The 20,670-nt window shown below is 52.6% G+C and overlaps 1 protein-coding gene and 1 pseudogene across 1 annotated transcript in view; both read right to left on the minus strand.

Moving 5' to 3' along the window:
* The window catches only part of PADI2 (peptidyl arginine deiminase 2), a 54,834-nt gene extending 45,859 nt beyond the window's left edge, over positions 1 to 8,975 (minus strand). The window contains exon 1 of the mRNA XM_064363354.1: positions 8,884 to 8,975. Within this exon, the coding sequence (XP_064219424.1) occupies positions 8,884 to 8,975 (92 nt within the window). The remainder of the gene's footprint in view (positions 1 to 8,883) is intronic.
* Positions 8,976 to 20,038: 11,063 nt separating this feature from the next.
* LOC105705690 (KRAB domain-containing protein 1-like) lies at positions 20,039 to 20,415 on the minus strand (annotated as a pseudogene).
* Positions 20,416 to 20,670: the final 255 nt, after the last annotated feature.

Consider the following 20,670-nt stretch of genomic DNA (forward strand, 5'->3'; position numbering starts at 1 on the left):
CGGCAAATTTTTGTATTTTTATCAGAGTTGGGGTTTCACCATGTTGTCCAGGCTGGTCTGGAATTCCTGACCTCAGGTGATCTGCCCACCTCAGACTCCCAAAGTGCTGGGATTACAGGCGTGAGCCACTGCGCCTGGTTGGAAAAGACAGACTTTCAATCGATTACATGATTACAGCTGTGATAATTGCTATAAAGGAGAAGGATAGGGTGCCATGAGGCCCCAGTCTGGGGTTCCAGGAGAGATTCCCTGAGGAAGTGGCATTTGAACTAAGGTCTAAGCCTTATACTCTATAGGACAGGTGAGAATTCATTATACCATTGCAGTGCTGACTGTTAAAAAAAGAATTAATTAAACCAGAGATTCTTAAATTTGAGTGTGCATTACCACTACCTACAGGGACTGCTAAAATACAGGTGAATGGGCCCAGCCCCTGAGTTTCTGATTCATCAGCTGTGGGGTGGGACCTGAGAAACTGCACTTCTTTTTTTTGAGATGGAGTCTCACGTTGTTGTCCAGGCCGGAGTGCAGTGGCGCAATCTCGGCTCACTGCAACCTCCACCTCCTGGGTTCAAGCCATTCTCCTGTCTCAGCCTCCTGAGTAGTTGGGACTACAGGTGCATACCACCACACCCGGCTATTTTTTTAAAAAAATATTTTTAGTAGAGACAGGGTTTCACCATGTTGGCCAGGATGGTCTCGATCTCCTGACCCCATGATCTACCTGCCTTGGCCTCCCAAAGTGCTGGGATTACAAGCATGAGCCACTGCGCCCAGCCTGAGAAACTGCATTTCTAACACGCTCCCAGGTGATGTTGATGCTGCCGGTCCAGGGACCACAGTTTGACAACCACTGAGTTGGACAAGGGAGGAGAGAAAGAGGAGCAGAGATCTCCAAGCAACAGGACACCTTGCGTGATGGCCCAAGGTGGAGGTTAGTCATGCATGTTGGAGAAACTGGAAGGAGAGGAGTGCGTCTGGAGTTTGTGAGCAAGCGGGAGGGAGAGTGGTGGGAGCAGGAGTTCTAGATAATGGCAAGGAGCTGGCCTTTCTCCTGACTGCAGAGGGGAATCGCTGAAGGTTTCTAAGCGGGGGTGGCATGATCAGTTTTGCACCGTAGATAGATCATCCGGGGTGCAGGATCACCTGGAAGGCAAGGTGGGGGATGGATTTCAGGGGAGCAGCAGAGGAAGTTGGGGAGGGGGTGGCTGCAGCTGCTCACATGAGCGATGATGGTGTCTTGGGACCAGATAGTGGCTGTGGAAATGGAGAGAAATGGCCACTTGGTTGGTGTCAAAGGACACCTGCCCAGCCCCACAAATGCTTCGTGGTCTCTAGGAGACATGGGTCGTCTCTGGTCTTGGCTCAGTCAGCGGGGAGGGCCACCGGCTTGGCCTTGCAGGGCTGGGGTGGCTCACCAGCCCCAGACGAGAGCACGAAGTGCCTACTCCTCACTGGCATCTGGCGCTTTCAACCTGCCCGCCTGGCCTGGCCCTCGTTAACACCAGCCGGGGCTCATCCCCAGAGTGACCCCAGCTCCTGGCAGCCTGGGTGTGACATCCTGCTCTTGGGGCTTTAGAGGAGTCTGAGGAGGGGAGTCATGGGTGCCAGCCTGGCATGCAACCCCACGGCAAGGACCGGAGACAGGATGATCTCAGTCCAGACCTCGCACCTGGTGCTCGGCATGCTGGTGGCTGGAGCCCTGCGGGTGGGCAGCTGCCCTGAACGGGATCAGTGGAGGCAAACCATGATGTCTGTCTTCAGCCAGCCTCCTTCACCACCTGGAGCATCCAGCTGTCCTGGACCTCTCCTTAGGGAAGAAACAATCTGATCTATAGCTACTCCTCTCCTCAGAAACCTTCAGTGACTCCCTACTACTCGCAGAATACAGTTCAATGCCCGAACAATGCATTCAAGGCCCGGTTAGAGCTCCCTGACCCTCTAGCCTTATACTTCAGGCTACTGAAGCTATGACCTTTCTGTCTCTGTGTGCCCCAACTTTCCTGCCAGCGATCTCTGCCCCTGAGTGGCATGTTCTTGGTCTCACTCTGAATCCCCAGTCCATCCTTCAAGACCCAGCTCAGTTGCCACCTCTTCCAGGAAGTCATCCTTGATCTCATTAGTCAAAAAAAAAAAAAAACTCCCCTTCCATTTATTGGTGGCTCACACCTGTAATCCCAGCACTTTGGGAGGTCAAGTTGGGTGGATCATGAGGTCAAGAGATCGAGACCATCCTGGCCAGCATGGTGAAACCCTGTCTACTAAAAATACAAAAAATTAGCTGGGCATGGTGGCGTGCACCTGTTGTTTCAGCTACTCAGGAGGCTGAGGCAGGAGGATCGCTTGAACCTGGGAGGCAGAGGTTGCAGTGAGCCGAGATTGTGCCATTGCACTCCAGCTTGCGCAACAGAGTGAGACTCTTTTTCAAAAAATAAATAAATAAATAAATAAAATAAATACAGTTCAACATTTCTCTCCCATAAGTGCTATGAATTCTTTGAGCACAGGGATCATGTCTCATTATTATTTGTTTTCATAGTAAACTCAATATTAATACATAACAATTTACTGAGTATTTGCTATTATTATTATTATTATTTTTTTAACCACTAGAGCACCAGGGAACTGATAATTATTACGTCTCAGGCACTGTACCAAGCCCGTGGCCCATAGGATCTCAGTCTATTCTTTTGATAACCCATAAGGCCCAATTACCAATGTGCTCATTTACAGATGAGCACATTGAGGCCCCCAGAAGGCAAGCACCTGCTTCAAGTCTCAGGGACAGTAATGGCTGAGTGTAAGGGCAACACAAGCTCTCTGAGGCCTGGGCCTGGATGCCCCTGCCCTGGGAGGGAATTTGAAGGCTGGAGCCTTCCCTGAGGTTCCTCAGGTAGGCGTGCCTGGTGCGGGGCAGAGGGGAGGGTCAGGCCTGGCTCTGGAGCGGGCCGAATGAGAGCCCCTACTTATTTCACAGGTGGGATTCTGAGACTCAGAGAAGGGACACCGAAGACTGGCTTCCTGTCCTGGGCCCTTGGGTGGATGACAGAGAGAAGCAGGCCTGGGCCCATCAACACCCCTGGGTGCAAGGTCTGGCATGGCCGGGCGGGAGAGAGCAGCCTTCAAAAACTGCCTCCTCCAAAGTGTGGCAGGTGTGTCCTCCAAAGTGTGTCTGGCCAGCTAGGAGTGGGGCCTGGGGTGAGCCCCTGCCACTGGGCTCCCATCCCAACTCAGGGCCCTGCAGTCAATAAGTGAAGGTGTCAGGGACCCCAGCTATGCAGGGGACTCTGGGCCCGGTCCTTCTTAGAACACTCCCAATGCCAGGGAACTAGCCTGAAACCAGAGCCCTGGAGCGACTCCTGGCAAGGCCTCCTGTTTGGGGTTGAGGGCTCTGGGTGCTGTTCTGATTTATGAACCACCTGACCTGGCCTGAATTCCTCCCACCGTCATTCTCTCAGGAGCCAGCGCTGCTTGGGCCAAGCTTGGCCACGTGCCCTTGACCTTCCACAGGCCCATACAATGGTGTCTGTCCCTTGAGGTTGAGGGTGGGGAGCTCAGCCCTATGACAGGCCAGTCCACCGGCATCACAGGCCACATTCATTCATCCATCCATCCATCCATCCCTCCAGGGAACTGTTCATTGACTCCAGGGAGGACCACGAACAAGGACCACTGAAACACAAGTGCCAGGAGGGCGGCCCGGCAGAGCAGGCAGCGGCCTGGGCTCTGCACTCCACAGTTTACCAGCTGTGCCATCCTGGACAAACATTCCTTCCTTCAGTTTCCCCAACTGCAAAAGGGGGGCAACAATTGTGCCTAACATAAAGTTGTTGCTAGGTTTAAATACGTCAGTTATTACATGCCCGTGAGATGAGCTTGCAAAGTGTTGAGAAGGCTGCCAGGCACAAAACAAGTGTTCAATAAATGTAAACTAGTAATATTGAGAAACAATGAGCAGATGTGCAAAGAAAAAAATGGGATGAGACAGAGTTCTCGAGAATCAGGGTAGGGCACCGCGACATGGGGTAGTCAAAGAAAGCTGCCTGGAGGAGGTGACATTGGAGATGAGACTTGACTGATGAAAGTCAGGTTTGTGGGGATCTGGGGGATGGTGTTCCAGGCAGAGGGAACAGTAAGTGCAAAGGCCCTGCAGAGGGAATGAGCTTGGCTCAGCCAAGGGCTAACGGCATCCACAAAGCCAGTGTGGCCAGAATGGAGTGCTGGGGAATTGCTAGGAGATCAGTGAGGTGGGGCCTGGTGCACTATGGGGAGGGGAGTGCATAGCACCCCAGGCCCCCAACACTGCAAACTGGATCTCAGACCCTCCTGGCCTAATGACACTTTTTAAAAAAGCAAGTACATCTCCAGCCCTCACACCAACCAAGAGACACAGTCTGGGAGTGAGTTTGTGCCAAAGTCTAGGAGCGCCTGCCTGATGCCGCCCTCTCATCTTCTGCCAGGGAGTTATGGGCAAATTATTATTATTGACCTGATATTACTAGCTGACATTTATCCTCCTTCTATCTTCTGCTGGGACAATGGCTGGTCAGCCTCTGCCCACTTCCACCTCACGGACGCAGATGGAACCAGGAGACTGCTTTGCACAGGCAAAGGGACAGTGTTCATGCCATCCCAGTGTCCTGAAGCTCCTGCAGACCTCAGGATCTGGATCCTGGCCTCTGTCCACCAGGGAGAAAAAGAAGACCCCTGCCTTCTCGAGAACTCTCACTCTCTGACAGAAGCCTAAGCCGAGGGAGGGACAGAAGAAGCCATTCCCGAGGCCCAGCTTGTGGGCACAGGGTGACCACCCTGCTACCTACTTTACTCCAAGGGTGCCCTCTCTCTAATCCTTCCAGACTCTGAGAGTGCCCGTGCCTCCAGTGCTCAAGAGACATAGGTGGCCAGGATGGAACCAACCTAGGCACTCCTTCTGTGCCCTCTCTCCAACTTTAAGCCTGAATCAGATGGGGACCAAGGCCAGCCCCCCTGAAGAAGTGGCTATCAGCTAAAGGCACCACCGGAGGAGAGTGTGTGGGCCAGGCATACCTGTGCCAAGACTAAGATGAGTGTATTTGGGAAGAGTAGAAGGAAACAGCGAGTATCTTTAACAACAATCACAAAGTACAGTCTCTAGGAAACACACTACTTCCTTCTTTCTGTGCATGTATTCATTGCTTGCTGGAGACCAGCAGTCAGAATGTGGCTGGGTCAAGGCATCCATCCTCAAAGGAGCCAGTTTTGCTGGGAGAGCGTGGGTGGCCCAGAACACCCCTGCCCATGGTGGCCTGGATGACCCCTCATGGGGCAGCAAAGTGGTAGATTGTTCATAACTGTGACCCTGAGCATACAATTTCTACTGGACACAAGGTCTTTCCTCGTGTTCTCTGATCAACCCTCATTTGGGTCAGTGGAGGCTCAGAGAAGTAAAGTGATTTGCTCAAGGTCACACAGCCTGTGGATGGAAGCAGTTAGGGCAGTGCCTGCCAGGACCACAAGGTCTATTGAGGAATGGGGCTGGGGAGGCCCCTGCTGTGTGTGTGCAGGGGAACAGGCCGTGTCTGCATTACAGGAAAGGGAGCCCAGAGCCCTTGGGGAAGGGAATGGGTGCTGAGGCCTGTTCACTCAATTTTGCGACTCAGAAGGAGTGAGGGTCAGGATGCCACTCCCTAATAAACTGGGCCCAGCACTCTCCGGGCCTTGTGCCTTGGGGTCTACTTGGAGGCTCTGGGGACATCCCTTGGAGTCTTGAGCCAAGACCTGTGTCTGGGATGCAAAGGACTCAGGGAAACGTGGAAGGCCAAATGGGAGTTGGTGAAGTCTCTGGGGACAGCGGCTCATGGCCAGGGTGGAAGAGACACAGGCTGAGAGGGTTGTCCAGTTCAACCTGCCGGTTTTAGGGTCACATCATAGGACAGAGTGGGGGATAAGAGCACGAGTTCTGAGTCAGACAGATCTGGACCTGAGTGCTGTGTGACACTGGACAAATGGCTTCACCTCTCTGAGCCTTACCTTCCTCATCTGTAAAATGGGATGATCAGAGTCTACAGTGAGGAAGAAAGGAGGTGGTGGGTTCAGTTCATACGTGCCCACTAATACCTCCTCCTGTTATCAGTGCTGACGGTTGCTCTCATGACTACATAATTCGAGTAACAAAGCAGTAACAACTCAAGCTCCTTAGTCCTGGGAGTGGCTTCCTTCCACTGGACCAGTGAGTCTCAACTGGCTGTGATTTTGCCCCCACACCCCATGCTAGCACTGTCTGGAGACATTTTTGGTCATCACAGTTTGGGGGTTGCTACTGTCATCTAGGGGACAGAGGTCAGGGATGCCACTAAATATCCCACTGCAAGAAAGAAACGTTGAGCCCAAAATGCAGTAGTGCTGACATTGAGAAACTGCGCTAGGCCTGTGCTGTCCAGGACGGTGGCTGCCAGCATGGTGGCCAGCGAGCACCTGAGATGAGCTCAGTCTACGCTGAGATGTGCAGAAGTGTAAAATGCGCACTGGAAGGCTGGGTGCGGTGGCTCATGCTTGTAATCCCAGCACTTCAGGAGGCCGAGGTGGGTGGATCACTTGAGGCCAGGAGTTTGAGACCAGCCTGGCCAACATAGTGAAACGCTGTGTCTACTAAAAATACAAAAATTAGCCGAGTGTGGTAGCAGGCACCTGTTGTCCCAGTTACTTAGGAGGCTGAGGCATGAGAATCACTTGAACCTGGGAGGCAGAGGTTGCAGTGGGTTGCAATGAGCTGAGATAGCACCACTGCACTCCAGCCTGGGTGACAGAGCAAGACTCTGTCTCAAAAAAAAAAAAAAAAAAAGGTGCACTGGATTCCAAAGACTTAGCATGAAAAAAAAAAAAGAATGTAAACCATTTCATTAATAATTTTTATATTGATTGCATGTTGAAATAGTAATATTTTAAAATATTGGGTTAAATAAAATATATGATTAAAATTATGCCTTTTTTAACTTCTAAAAAAATGTGGACTACTAGAACACTTAAAACGCAAATGTGGCTTTACTGTGGCTCAGATTGGACTTTTTTGGGCAGTACTGGTCTGGAGCGCACTGCCCCCTCAATGGCGGTGGAGAATTTTAAGTGCCGGTGGGGGTGAGGGTCTTTACGGTTGTTGAGAAAGAACAAGGGGAAGAGTCACACTGCTGCCCCCTGCTAGAGGGAGGCTGAGTCCACATGTGCCCCACTCCCTGCCCCCACCCCTTCCCCACTCCCTGCCCCCACCCCTGCCTGGCCTCTCTCTGCCAGAATAGAGTGAGGGCAGGGGCCTGAGCAGGACCTCTCCTTTGCTCCTCACCCCTGACTGGGGGCATCTTGCCAGTCTTTCAGGCCGCACCAACCATGCCCCAGCAAATAATCAGGCGGGTATGGTGACAGCTGAGGCTTACAGACCTGCGCAGCCTGGCTCCATGCCCACTCCCTAGCGGCGCCCAGTCCAGTGCTGGGGGTGGGGAAGGCAGGGGAGCTCTTCCAGCCCACTGGTGCCTGGACCATCCTCCACTGCTGTCTTCTTGTCCTCAGAGACCACCCAGTCCACCTCTAAGGTTTACATGGGGGAGGCAGAGGTTGAGGCAAGGGGCAGAGGCCTGGAGTGAGTCCCTGGTCCTGGGTCTTGGTGGTATCAGCGTGGTCAGTGCCTCTGCAGAGGTGGCAGGAGACTGACTGGGCAGGTGGGAGGGCTGCCAGGGCTGTGTGGGGAGACACATGATGGGTTGGTGGGGGCCTGGGAGAGGCAGGGTGCTCCAGGTGTCGGGATGATTTGGGAGCAATAAACCACCATGGTGCTTCCGTGTGAGTTCAGTTTAAGGCAGACAGAGGTTAGGGGGCCCGCCTGGTGTCAGCACAGGGTCCCACCTCAGAGTCCTGCCTGCCCTCAGTCCCCAGCACTGACCCCTCCAACCCTAGCAATGGGGGGCGTTTTAAATGCTTGGAATGGAGGGTGCGGATCAAACCCCAGCATGGCCCCACCCCTTCATTCACACCAGCCACACCTTTCCAAGGCCCCATCCCATGTACTCAGGGAGACAGATCTTTGGACTCAGCTGCTTGCTGGGATTTGAGGGGAGTGATAGGGTCCTACCCTACTTCCAGCTGTCTCAGAAATCCAGCACTCAACCAAGTTCTTGGACAGAGAGAAGGGGAGGGAGCAGAATTCTAAATCAGGGTCCCTCTTCCAACAAAGTACACCACTGTACACCCCAAGTCCCCGTCGTCAGCTCGGTGGAATATGGTCCCTCTGTGGTCTCAGAATGAAGTAAGGGAAAGGCATCTGGGGACACGGAGCTCAGGGCCAGTGCCTGGGGACAAGCAACCACCAGCAGCCCCCACAGGGCGAAATCGGAGCCTGAGCAACCTCCAGGCCCAGATTCCGCCTCAGGGCAGCTCCCTTTGGGCCCTGCCCCAGTCCCGGGCGAGTCTCTGCGGGAGCTCCGCTGAGCTGAGAGTGGGAAGGAAGAGAGGGGCTGGGCTGAGGTGGGTCGGGGGGAAGGGACGTGCTGAGGGGAAGTGAAAGGGGAGAGGGCGGCGGGGAAGCTGAAGGGGTGGGAGGTCTCCGGGAGGAGAACTGGAGAGGGCCAGACGGGGCGTCACGGGTGAAGGGGAGGGTCTGCGAAAGGGGTCGTGAGAGAGGTGGGGCTGAGGCTGTGTTAGGGGGTCTGGGAGAGTCTCAGGGTTTCAGGAAGGTGGACACGAGGTTTGGGGGTCGTCAGGTTTCTGGATGAGGTTCTTAGCCTTTCTGGGCTCGGGGACCTCGGGATGAGGGACGGCTCGGGCTGGAGAAAGGCTGTCCACGTCCCCGAGTCTGAGCGCGTCTCAGGATTTCTGGGCGCGAGATCTCGGCCCGGGCGCCACCGTGGGCCGGCTCACCTGTAGACATCGGTCCAGAGGTAGGTGCCCAGCACGTACACCGCCTCCACGCGGCTCCCGTACTGCAGCCGCACGGTCCGCTCGCGCAGCATCCTCCCCGCCGCAGTGCCCGCTCTCGCTGGTCCGGGGCCGCCAGGAGCACCTGCAGCAGGTGCGCCTTCTCCAGCAGCCTGCGCCCCACAGCCTCGCGCGCGGCCTTATCCAAGAGCCGGTGGGTGGGCCGTGGGCGTGGCGGCCCGCCTCAGTCCTCTCGCAGTGGGCTGTGGGCCTGTTCGTCAAGTGTGGTCCCGCCCCCAACTCGTCCTGCCCCGCTGCGGTCGCGGTGAAATCATCAAAGCCAGTTTGGTGCTTTCCGTGGTTATTTTGCTCATTCATTCATTCAACAACCCTAAGGTGGGCGCCCAGGTGTTGGGCGCCAGGACGCAGGGCCCTGACTCCCCTCCTGACGCCCCAGCCAAGTGGGGCAGAAAATGCCAATGTGGGAGCACAAAGAGAGTGCCCTAACCCAGCCTAGGGTCCTGGAAGCCTTTCCAGAGAAGAGGATGCCCGAGCCTTCTTAAAGGAGGCGTTTGCAAACTAAAGGCGAGGAGAGGGAGCCGCCTGTGCAAAGCCGGGTGCAGCCCGATACCCCCACCCCCCACCAGTCAGATGGACCTCACCATAGGGAAAATGGGAAGCGGTGGGGGTGGGGAACCCGGCAGCTGATGGGATCAGGACGCCAAGCCAAGGCATTGGAGGGTGGGAGATGGGACCTTGGAGTGGCTGCCTCAGCGAGCCGTGATCGGGTGTGAAGTGGGTCGCTCTGGCTGCCCCCGCTGCCCCTGGACAGAAGGCTGAGCTGGGGTGGAGAAAGGAAGACCCTGGCTGTAGCTAGGCTGGAGGAGTGGGGATTGATCCGGCCACTGCTTATGGGCTGGGAGTTTAGTGGCACCTGGTGACTGACAGGATGTGTGGGTTGAGGGAGAGGGGAGGGGCAAGGATTAGGACCCCAGATCTGACCTGAGCCACCAAGGGAAAGGGGGTGCTACACAGAGTGACAGGTGCAGGGTGACAATCAGTGTGGGCCCGAGCCTGCCCCACCTGCATCCCAGCCCTTCCCCTCTGACCCAGGCCAAGTGCTGTTCAGACACATATGTCACCCCTGTGATCTTTGGTAGGTGAGGACAAAAACTGAGGGTGGGTGGCAGAGGCCGTGGAAGGGAAGGAGTCGGGTGGAGGGGATGCGTGTTTGGGAAGGAGTTAGAGCTGATGGAAGATGGACCTGCAGGAAGGGGTGACCCCGGACCAGAAGAGTGAGACCCACAAGTGCCCAGTGCTGACACACCCAGCCCCTGGACTCCGACCTTCTCCCCGAGGTGGCCCAAATTAGGAGGTGGTGAAGAGCCCAGCTGCTTCTGAGTGGCAGGGATTTGGGAGGAATGTGGGTGGAGAAGAGGAAAGGCCCAAGTTTTAGCCAGGAGATATTTGTCCCCTAATGGCACAGCTCACAGACCCAGGGAGAGACCAGTAACTTTTTTTTAAGTTTCTCTCTCTTTGCCCAGGCTGGAATGCAATGGCACCATCTCAGCTCACTGCAACCTCTGCCTCCCAGGTTCAAGTGATTCTCCTGCCTCAGCCTCCCAAGTAGCTGGGATTACAGGCATGCACCATCACACCTGGCTAATTTTGTATTTGTAGTACAGACAGGGTTTCACCATATTGACTAGGCTGGTTTTGAACTCCTGACCTCAGATGATCCCCCCGCTTTGGCCTCCCAAAGTGCTGGGATTACAGGAGTGAGCCACCATGCTCGGCAGAGGCCAGCAACTTCTGATGGGCTCCTAGCACCTGGCTGAGCACATCTTCCATCAGGAGGAATCTCTCGGGTGGTCACTTGCCAAACTGGGACAAAATGTGTGGTTTGGAAAGGCTTCGAGGTGCCCCCAGAGGTGGGCTCGTGTCTGGGCACCCCTCTGCCCTGAGTCACTTTGGAGCCCTTATTGTGTGGCAGATAATGGGCACCCACTGATGTTCTCACTTTCGTGGGGCTCTACCTTTCATTTCACCCGTGGGGAGACTGGGCCAGAGTCGGGGAGGACACTGTGACCCATGATGACAGAGGCCGGGGGCAGCTCATGACAGGATGTTGGGCAGGGTAGTGATAACATGGGGCCGTGATGCCCAGGGAAGCAGGAATAAGGTCGGGCACTTACTGCGTTCTTTCTGTGGGTCAGGCCCTGTTCCAAGCAGCACTTTTCGTGTATTAGAGTTAGACCACTGAACCCTCCCAGTAACTCCGCCGCATTACAGATGAAGACAGTGAGCTCTGAGGAGGTGGGGGGATTGACTCTGGGTTGCAAAGCTCCTAAGAGTAGCAGAGGGAGGAACTTGCAGGGCCACTGGGGAAGCAAGGACAAGGCTGGGTGAGGGCAGGAGCGGAAAGTCATCTGTGCTTTGTAGATGAGAGAGTCGCGCTCTGCTTTGGTACAGCCTCAAGCCCATGTGCCTTGCCATTCGGAGCCCCATTTTCTGCCTCTGAAATAACTGATCCCCCAGCGTAAGGACGGTTTCAAATGAGACAATAAGCCAGGCACAAGGCTGAAGATATGAAGCCCCCTCCCCTTAAAAACCCGGCTGAGACCTGGCCACCCACCCTCAGGGCTCCTGCCCTGGCTCAGGCCATCATGTTGGACCCAGAGCCTGGTTGATGGGCCAGGAGTTTCCTGGTGCCCAGAGGTTTAAAATAGCTGAAGTGGTCACAGCTGTTGGTGGATTCAGGGCCGGAGGTCTCATGCATCACGGCTGCTCCCACCACTCCCCTGGGGTCCGGAAGAGCCACAGAGCATCTCATGGGGCCTTTTGGGGACTTAGGTCAGGCCAGTTCCTGGCACTCACCCACACCCACCCCTCCAACACCCGCCCCTGCCAAGGCTGCGGGCAGAGTGCCTGGGCTGGGAGGGGCTCTTCTGAGCAGGTTTCTGTTCGGTTCCTTTACTGGGTGTGGGGGTCTCTGTGCCAGGCCTTGGGGGAAGCTGGGAGACCACTCAAACATCGACAGGCCTGCTTTGAGGAAGTCGAGAGCTCACCAAGGGCACCGTACGTGCAAGAATTTAAAAAGAAAAAAGAAATGCAACAGTATTACCCGGTCATTGTGGAAAAGCTAAAAAAAATACGATCACCTGTGACCCTAGTTCCAGAGATCAGTCGGAATCTATGTGCATACGATCTGGCCAGGCTGCCCAGAGGCGGATCGACGCTGCTGTGGGTGAGGATGTTTCCTGAGCCCTGTGCCATGCCAGGAGCCGTTCTGAGAGCTTCACACATCTCAGCCCATTTAATCCTCGCGGCAGCCCTGTGAGGTGGGAACTATTATTATCTTCAATTTGCACAGAGACACCAACCACCCTGGCAGTGAAGATCGTGGCCTTTGGTCTTGGTGGACCTGGGGTCAAGTCTGGCTCTGCCCCTCACTAGCTGGGGGCCTCTCCGGGCCTGTTTCTTCTTCTGTAAAGGAGATACTAGGCATTGTTTTAAGGAACAAGATGATACCCAGTAAACGACTCTGCACATCGTGGCCTGGCACAGACCCAAGCTCCAATAGACAGCAGTTATTTTCTATGCATATATAGTTATTTTAAGTTTTCATAAACAGGGGCTTCTGACTACATGCTGTTTTAGAACATACTTCAACGCTTCTATAATGTGAGAGGCTAGGCTGGCTGTGGCCAGGTCACACAGAGCCTTGTAAGTCGTGGACAAGGCTTTTGGGCTTTATTTTTATGGGGTCATGGGGAAGCCTGGGAAGGACTTTGGAAGGTGTCAATGGCACGATGTGTGCTTTAGGAGAATCACTCTGGCTGCTGTAGGCCGCCAAATTCGACAGGAATTCTGGCAGGAGACCAGAGAAAGAAGGGTGTCGGGGTCTGGGCCACGGATCCCCAAAGCAGCCCTTCTGTGCCTAGGGACCTCGCCCACCCCTGACTCTGCACCGTGGGGACCTGCAGGTGTACCCTCAAGAGCAGATCCCCATAACCCTGGCCCTGCCTGGCAACCTCATATGCCCTTTCCCCTGACAAAGCCCAACCTTTGGTCCCACCCCCTTGAAAGCAGTCTCCAGATCGGGGCGTTGATTCAACCTCTGCCTCAGCTCTCAATCCTGAGAGACATGGTGCTCGGAGGGAGGGAAGGGCTGGGATGTTCCGTTGTTCTAATGCTGCGTGAGTTCGGAACGAGGACGTCGTGTGTGTTCTGTGCACTGCTGTGGCTGCATCCCCTTGGAGGACATTTATACATGCAGAGAGAGAGGTTTATTTTAAGAAATTAGCTCGCATGATTGTAGGGGCTGGCAAGTCTGAAATTTGTAGATCCAGCCAGTCAGAAATGAGGGAAGAATTAATGTCGTGGTCTTTTTTTTTAAAATTTGAGATGGAGTCTTGCTCTGTTGCCCAGGCTGGAGTGTAGTGGTGTGATCTTGGCTCACTGCAACCTCTGCCTCCCAGGTTCAAAAGATTCTCCTACCTCAGCCTCCTCAGTAGCTGGCATTACAGGTGCCTGCCACCACACCTAGCTAATTTTTGCATTTTTAGTAGAGATGGGGGTTCACCACATTGGCCTGGTTGGTCTCGAACTCCTGACCTCAGGCGATCCGCCCACCTCAGCCTCCCAAAGTGCTGGGGTTACAGGCGTGAACCACTGTATCCAACCTATGTTGCAGTCTTGAGTCTGAAATCTACAGGTTGGAAACAGCAGGGTTTCTATGTTGCATTCTGATGGCTGAATTGCCTCTTCTTTGGGAAACCTCCGTCTTTGCTCTTAAGACCTTCAACTGATTGGATGTGGCCCGCACACATTTTAGAGAACAATCTACTTTACTCAAAGTCTGCTGATTTAAACGTTTATCATATCTGAAAAATATCTTCACATCTAGACTGACTAGATGACGGGGTGCCAGAGCCTGGCCAACTCGATGCAGAAAATAAACCATCACCATGCCGAAAGATGGGCTAAGGCTTTGATTCATTAGGTCGCCATTTATGGAACATTTATTCCTTGCCAGGCACCTGTGCTAAGCACTTTGCATATGTTATCCCACTGAATCCTTGCTACAACCCCAGAAGTTAAGTATTTTTATTACCCTTATTTTATGCTTCCAAGGGTAAGATGACTTGTCCAGCCCTATCCCTAGTCAGTGAAGTAGAGCTAGAAAGGTGAACTCTGGAGATGTAATAAGCCAGTTGTCTGAAGGGCTGCCAGGGGGTCAGAGTAAGCCTGTGAGGTCCTAGACCCATGCTGTCCACCATGTAACCACTGCCACACGAGGTTACTGAGCACTTGAAATGTGGCTGACCCGAATTGACATGTGCTGTAGGTGTAAACAGTGGTCCCCAACCTTTTTGGCCCCAGGGAACGGTTTTGTGGAAGACAGCTTTTTCACGGACGGTGGTTGGGGGGATGGATTCGGGATGGTTGAAGTGGATTACATTTATTGTGGACTTTATTTCTATATTATTACATCGTAATATATAATGAAATAATTCTACAACTCACCATAATGTAGAATCAGGGGAGCTCTGAGCTTGTTTTCCTGCAACTAGACGGCCCCATCTGGGGGTGGTGGGAGACAGTGGCAGATCAGCAGGCATTAGATTCTCATAAGGAGCATGCAACCGAGATCCCTCGCATGCGCAGTTCACAATAGGGTCCGTGCTCCGATGAGAATCTAAAGATGAAGCTTTGTTTGCTAGCCCACCGCTCACCTCCTGCTCTGCGCCCGGTTCCTAACAGGCCACAGACCCATAATGGTCCATAACCGGGGGGTTGGGGACCCCTGGTGTAAAATACACACAGATTTCAAAGAATTGGAAGGAGAAAAAGAGGGTAATTTAAAAAATAATTGACTCCATGTCATAATATGGTGAATGTATTTCATTAAATGAAAAAGTATTATTAGCTGGATGTGGTCGCTTATGTCTGTAATCCCAACACGCTGGGAGTCTGAGGCGGGAGGCTCATTTACATTCAGGAGTTTGAGATGAGCTTGAGCAACATAGCAAGACTCTGTCTCTATAGAAAATTTAAAACTTAGCCAGGCATGGTGGTGCACTCCCTGTACTCCCAGCTACTTGGGAGGCCAAGGTGTGGGGAATCTCTTGAGCCCAGGAGGTTGAGGCTGCAGTGACCAGTGACCGTGCCACTGCACGCCAGCCTTAGCAACAGATCAAGACCCTGTCTCAAACAAAAACAAGCAAGCGAAAGCCCAAAGACGTATTGTTGAAATTAATCGTACCTATTTATTTCAGCTTTTAAAAAGATGTGGCTCCTAGAAAATGTGGTTACCTGTGAGGCACACATTTGTGGTTAGAATCATTTTTCTTTTTCTTTTGAGACAGGGTCTCGATCTGTCACCCAGACTGGAGTGCAGTGTTGCGATCTTGGCTCACTGCAACCTGTGCCTCCCGGGTTCAAGCGATCCTCATACCTCAGCCTCCAGGGTAGCTAGGACTACAGGCCCGCACCACCACGCCCGGCTAGTTTTTGTATTTTTAGTAGAAACGGGGTTTCGCCATGTTGGCCAGGCTGGTCAAGAGCTCCTAACCTCAAGTGATCCGCCGGCCTCGGCCTCCCAAAGTCCTAGGATTACAGGGGTGAGCCACCGTGCCTTGCTGGCTTGCATCATTTTTCTATGGGCAGTGTAGATCCAGACGCCTCTAAACTGTTGACAGGAATTTGTTCATGATTGTTCTGGATTGAGCCTGGGCACAGCTGGGCACAGTAGACAAATATCTGGTGAAGAGACTGGAAGTACTTCAGAGTTCCCAGAGGGCAGCCGTGGGGTTAACAGCAAGAAGAGCTAAAACAGGGAAAGGAAAACGCGAAGGCTGCAAGACGCGGAGACCACGAGGTGGCGCCAGATTCCCATCTTGGAAGCCCGGAGGGGGCGGTTTTCTCGGGAGAGGCGGCCCTGGCTGGCCTGAGCCGGATGCTCCCGCCTCTGTCCCACCCCACTCAGCACCTTCCTTTAGCTTTTGGGACCGTCTTTTTCCTAGTAGTTTGGGTCAGAATTCAGGGGCCACCTTTGTGTGGGGTCAGTGGCAGGTCCCTTAGAGTGGGAACTTCTCACCAAACGGAGGGGCAACTGAAGCCCCAGAGAAGGATGAGTGGGGCCCAGAGAGGGGCAGTGACCGGCCCAAGGGTGCAAAGCCAGTTGTTAGGGAGGTTTTTTGTGTCTCATCCTGTCTTGTTACCTCAATGCCTTTGTCCTGTGAGCCTGGGTCGTTGATTCGTTTTGATAAGCACTTAATAAACAAATCACAGAGTCAGGTGCTGTGCGGGCGGGAGTGGTGGGACACAGGTCCCTCCTTATGAGCAACCCAGCAGGAGCAAAGGACAGGCATGGATGCACACACACGCATGCACACACATGCACACACACGCGCACACTTACAGCATGTCAATGCACGCACACACACGCACACACATATACACGTACATACACGCACACGTGCGCACACACATGCACACACACACACCATATGTGTACATGCATCCACACACGTGCACATATGCACACATGCAGCACACGTGCACACACATACACACCCTTGTGTAGAAAGAACACCACGCAGGCATTTCCACCCACAGTGGAGGAAGGCGCTATAATTATTTCTGCCATACCCCATGAGGTGGTCACATTTTCCATCTCTAGAATCAGTCCACCTGGGTTGACATCCTCCTAGCCTTTCCTGGCTTAGGAGACCTTGGACAAGTCATCTCACTTGAGTCTCAGTTTTCTCATCTGTGAAATGGGGGTTAATCATGGCACCTCCTTCCGAGATGGTTGTGAGGTTTAAACGACATGATAGGCTCGGCACCGTGGCTCATGCCTGTAACCCACTATTTTGGGAGGCTGAGGAGGATTGCTTGAGCCCAGGGGCTTGAGACCTGCCTGGGCAACATGGTAAAACCCTGTCTCTATGAAAAATACAAAAATTTGCTGGGTGTGATGGCATGTGCCTGTAGTCCCAGCTACTCAGGAGGCTGAGGTGGGAGGATCGCTTGAGCCCATGGAGGCTGCAGTGAGCTAAGATAGCACCACCGCACTCCAGCCTGGGTGACAGAGCAAGACCCTGTCTCAAAACAAACAAACAAACAAGATAATACATAGACAGGCCCAAGCACATAGAAAGTGCTCGGTCCATCCAGTCTGTGGTTTTAATGACCCTTACTCAAGGCTGCTGGTGGACAGTGCGGCAGCAAAGTCGTCAGCTAAATTCCCGGGAGGGGCCTCATGTGGTGGCTCATGGCTATAATCCTAGCACTTGGGAAGCGGAGGCGGGAGGATCACTTGGGCCCAGGCGTTCAAGACCAGCCTGAGCAACACAGACCCCATCTCTGAAAAAAATTAAGTACCGGGGAGGGAATGCACGAGGGTCTGAGTGTGGGTTCCCCCGACACGGATCCTGAGATGTAAATTCAGCATAAGTTGTTCATTTGAGAGGCAGTCCCAGGAAATACTGGTGGTGGAGTGAGGACCTGAGACAGTAGAGATTAGGGAGTTGATAAAGAGTGCAGATAAAGCAACTGAGGGCCGTGGGCAACTGGAGCTTGATCCCATTGGGGATCTTTGGGACACTGTAGAGAAAGAAACTTAAGTGTTATTGCAATGAGGAGTCAGGGAGCTGGGTTATGTATCCACCAGTCATGGGTCCAGGGTGGTGCCTGAGGGTAGGGTGGGGTAATTCCCCAGCACTCCTGGTCTGTTGCCCACGGGTAGAGAAAATCTTTAGGCAGAGATGCTGGTGCTGTCAGGAGTCAGGCTCTTGTGCACAGCCTTGGCTTCAACAGAAGAGGAAAGTTTAATACTAGCTAAGACAAGAAGGGAAGGCTTCATGGAGGAGGTGGCCTTTGAGCTCCCCTTTGAAGGATGGGTAGGAGTTTGACAAGCAGAGGTGGGGGAAGGACATTTCTGGCAGGAGGCAGAGCACAGCCAAGTGAGGGGAATGTGGAAGCGCAGGGGGGTGTGGGGTAAATTGTAGGAGGAGATTTGGGGTATAAGACCAAGAAAATAGGCTGGGCGCGGTGGCTCACGCCTGTAATCCCAGCACTTTGGGAGGCCAAGGCGGGTGGGTCACGAGGTCAGGAGTTTGAGACCAGCTTGGCCAAGATGGTGAAACCCCGTCTCTACTAAAAATACAAAAAAAAAAAAAAAAAAAAATTAGGTGGGTGTTGTGCTGGTCGTCTGTAATCCCAGCTACTTGGGAGGCAAGTAAATTGCTTAAATCCGGGAGTTGGAGGTTGCAGTGAGCCGAGATTGCGCCATTGCACTCCAGCCTGGGTGACAGAGCAGGACTTGGTCTCAAAAAAAAAACCAAAAAACAAAAAACAAACAAACAAATAAAAAAAAAAAACCAAGAAAATAGTTTGGGGCTAAGCCATGGAGGCCTTGAGTGCCAGGCCAGAGAGCATTCCGGCTGTGTTCTGTGGGTAGGAGGGAGCCGTGGAAGGGAGGACCCTGACTGCTGGTGAGAATGGGTTTGAGGGATTCTGAGAGCAGGTGGGAGGCTGTGCTCTAGGTGACAAGTGAAGAGGCCCCGATGGGACTGTGGGACTGGCCTTTAACTGAAAGTTAAAGAATTTTCTGGGGCAGATTCTAGAGATCTTGGAGCGTGGAGACCTCTCCGCCCTTCCCCTGTTCTCAGGTGAGCTCCTCCCTGAGCAATCGGCATGGCTGTGCCATACACGCAGATTCCAGCAGGAGGCGCCAGGAGAAAAGGTACCTGGTGCAGCCTCTTAGAGGTTAAGGAAGAAAGGAGAAAGGGGCTTGCTCTGAGCAAGTAATTAAACAGATCTCATTCTTTGGCAGGGCAGGAAGCTTGAGGTCTAGCAGGACATATTGGAGAACCCTGGAGCTGCATTTAAATCCTAGCGCTGCCTTTACCTGTCTGTGCCTTGATGCTCCCATCTGTGAAATGGGGTGATAAAGTGTCTTCTTCCTATGATCGTTATAAGAACGAAATGAGATAGAGCACACAAAGCCCTACCACATAGGAGGTATTTAGAAAAGGGTCGGTGTTGGTTTGCTGTTGTTATTGGTGACAGGAATTGAAGACGGGCACGACCCATGCTGGCCGAAGCCAGCCTGGTCTGTCTGGATAAGAACAAGTTACCAGGGCCTGGCTTGATGATTCGTGGGCTATTCGGACCTTGTAGTGACCCTAAGTCTCTGGGCAAGTGGGAGTCGGGGGCCAGCTCTTAATTTTCACAGCCATCATTATGTGAGACCAGCTTGGGCCGCATGAAATGCTGTCTCTACCAAGAATGCAAAAAAATTAGCCGGGCATGTTGGCGTATGCCTGTGGTCCCAGCTACTCCGGAGGCTGAGGTGGGAAGATTGCTTGAGCCTGGGAGGTAGAGGTTGCAGTTGCAGTGAGCTGAGATTGGCCACTGCACTCCAGCCTGAGACCCCGTCTCAAAAAAAAAAAAAAAAAAATCTCCTTTGGTTTCACAAATTATTATTCTACTTACCGTCATTTCAAATTCAACAATTCCACTTCAGCTTTGAGTTCAGGTTAAAAATCTTCTTTTATGGACAAATTCCACGTTTTTTCTTTTAGTTGTTAGAGATGGGGTCTCATTATGTTGCCCAGACTGGTCTTGAACTTCAGGGCTCAAGTGATGCTCGCGCCTTGGCCTCCCAAAGTACTGGGATTACAGGCATGAGCCACTGTGCCTGGCTTTACGATTCCACTTCAGTGAGGTACCTATAACAGTCAGATTCACAGGGACAGAAAGTAGAAAGGAGGGTGCCCCGGGGGCTGATGAGAGAGAGGAGTGGTAAATTGTCGTTTAGTGAGCGTAGAATTCTAGTTTTGATGCAAAGAGTCTTGGAGATTGGCTGCATTTAACAGTGTGAATGTGTTAACACAGCTGAACTGCATGCTTACAAAGGGCTAGGATGGAACACTGTATGGTATGTATATTTTATCATGATTAAAAATTTTAAAAAAATTAGAAAAAGTGTTCTTTTTTTGTACATCAAAATGAATTATTTTAATGAATGAAAAACATTAAACCTACAGAAACTAGTCTACAGAAAAAAAAATGTGCATTTGACATAATTTAAGGTGGCTCTTACATCAACTCCCGACTTGGAAAACTGGTATTTAAATGTCAAGAATTAAGCCTTTCTCCTGTCTTCCCAGCATCGATGATTTTGAAGAATTTTTGATTTTATTACACGTAACATTGCTTTAGCTAAGTAAGTATATCTTCTCAGTTCCGAGTTATAAAGCCTGCTCTCCAGTCCCTCCTGCTTAGGACTCCCTGTGGTTGGGTGAAACAGGGCTCTTTCCCTTGCTCCAGATGAGAAACCCAAGCTGGTTTGGAAGTGGGCGGCGCTGCTACAGCCTCATAGTTCTCCAACATCACATCCCTGTACACGGCCCTCCGGTCAGGCACCATCATGGCCCATTCCTTCTTAGTGAAGTACACAGCCACGTCATCAAAAGCCACTGATTCCTGGGGCCTGGCTGTTGAGGACACAGTTGTCATCATCTGACCTCTTTTATTCCTTTCTTGGGTAAAGGTAAAAGACTCAGGTGCGTGGGTTCCCGGCGGCCTCTGCAGCTTTTCAGCAAGCAGAGATGGTGATTGCTACTTGTCGATCCTCACAAACCAAATCTCAGAAAAAGTATTCTTTTAAAATATAACAACTTTAGTGGGCCGGATGTGATGGCTCATGCTGGTATTCCTAGCACTTTGTGAGGCTGAGGCGGGTCGATCACCCGAGGTCAGGAGTTCGAGACCAGC

This window comes from Aotus nancymaae, unplaced genomic scaffold (genome assembly GCF_030222135.1).
Source record: "Aotus nancymaae isolate 86718 unplaced genomic scaffold, 86718_ANA_hifiasm-v0.15.2.pri h1tg000053l, whole genome shotgun sequence".
NCBI lineage: Eukaryota > Metazoa > Chordata > Mammalia > Primates > Aotidae > Aotus > Aotus nancymaae.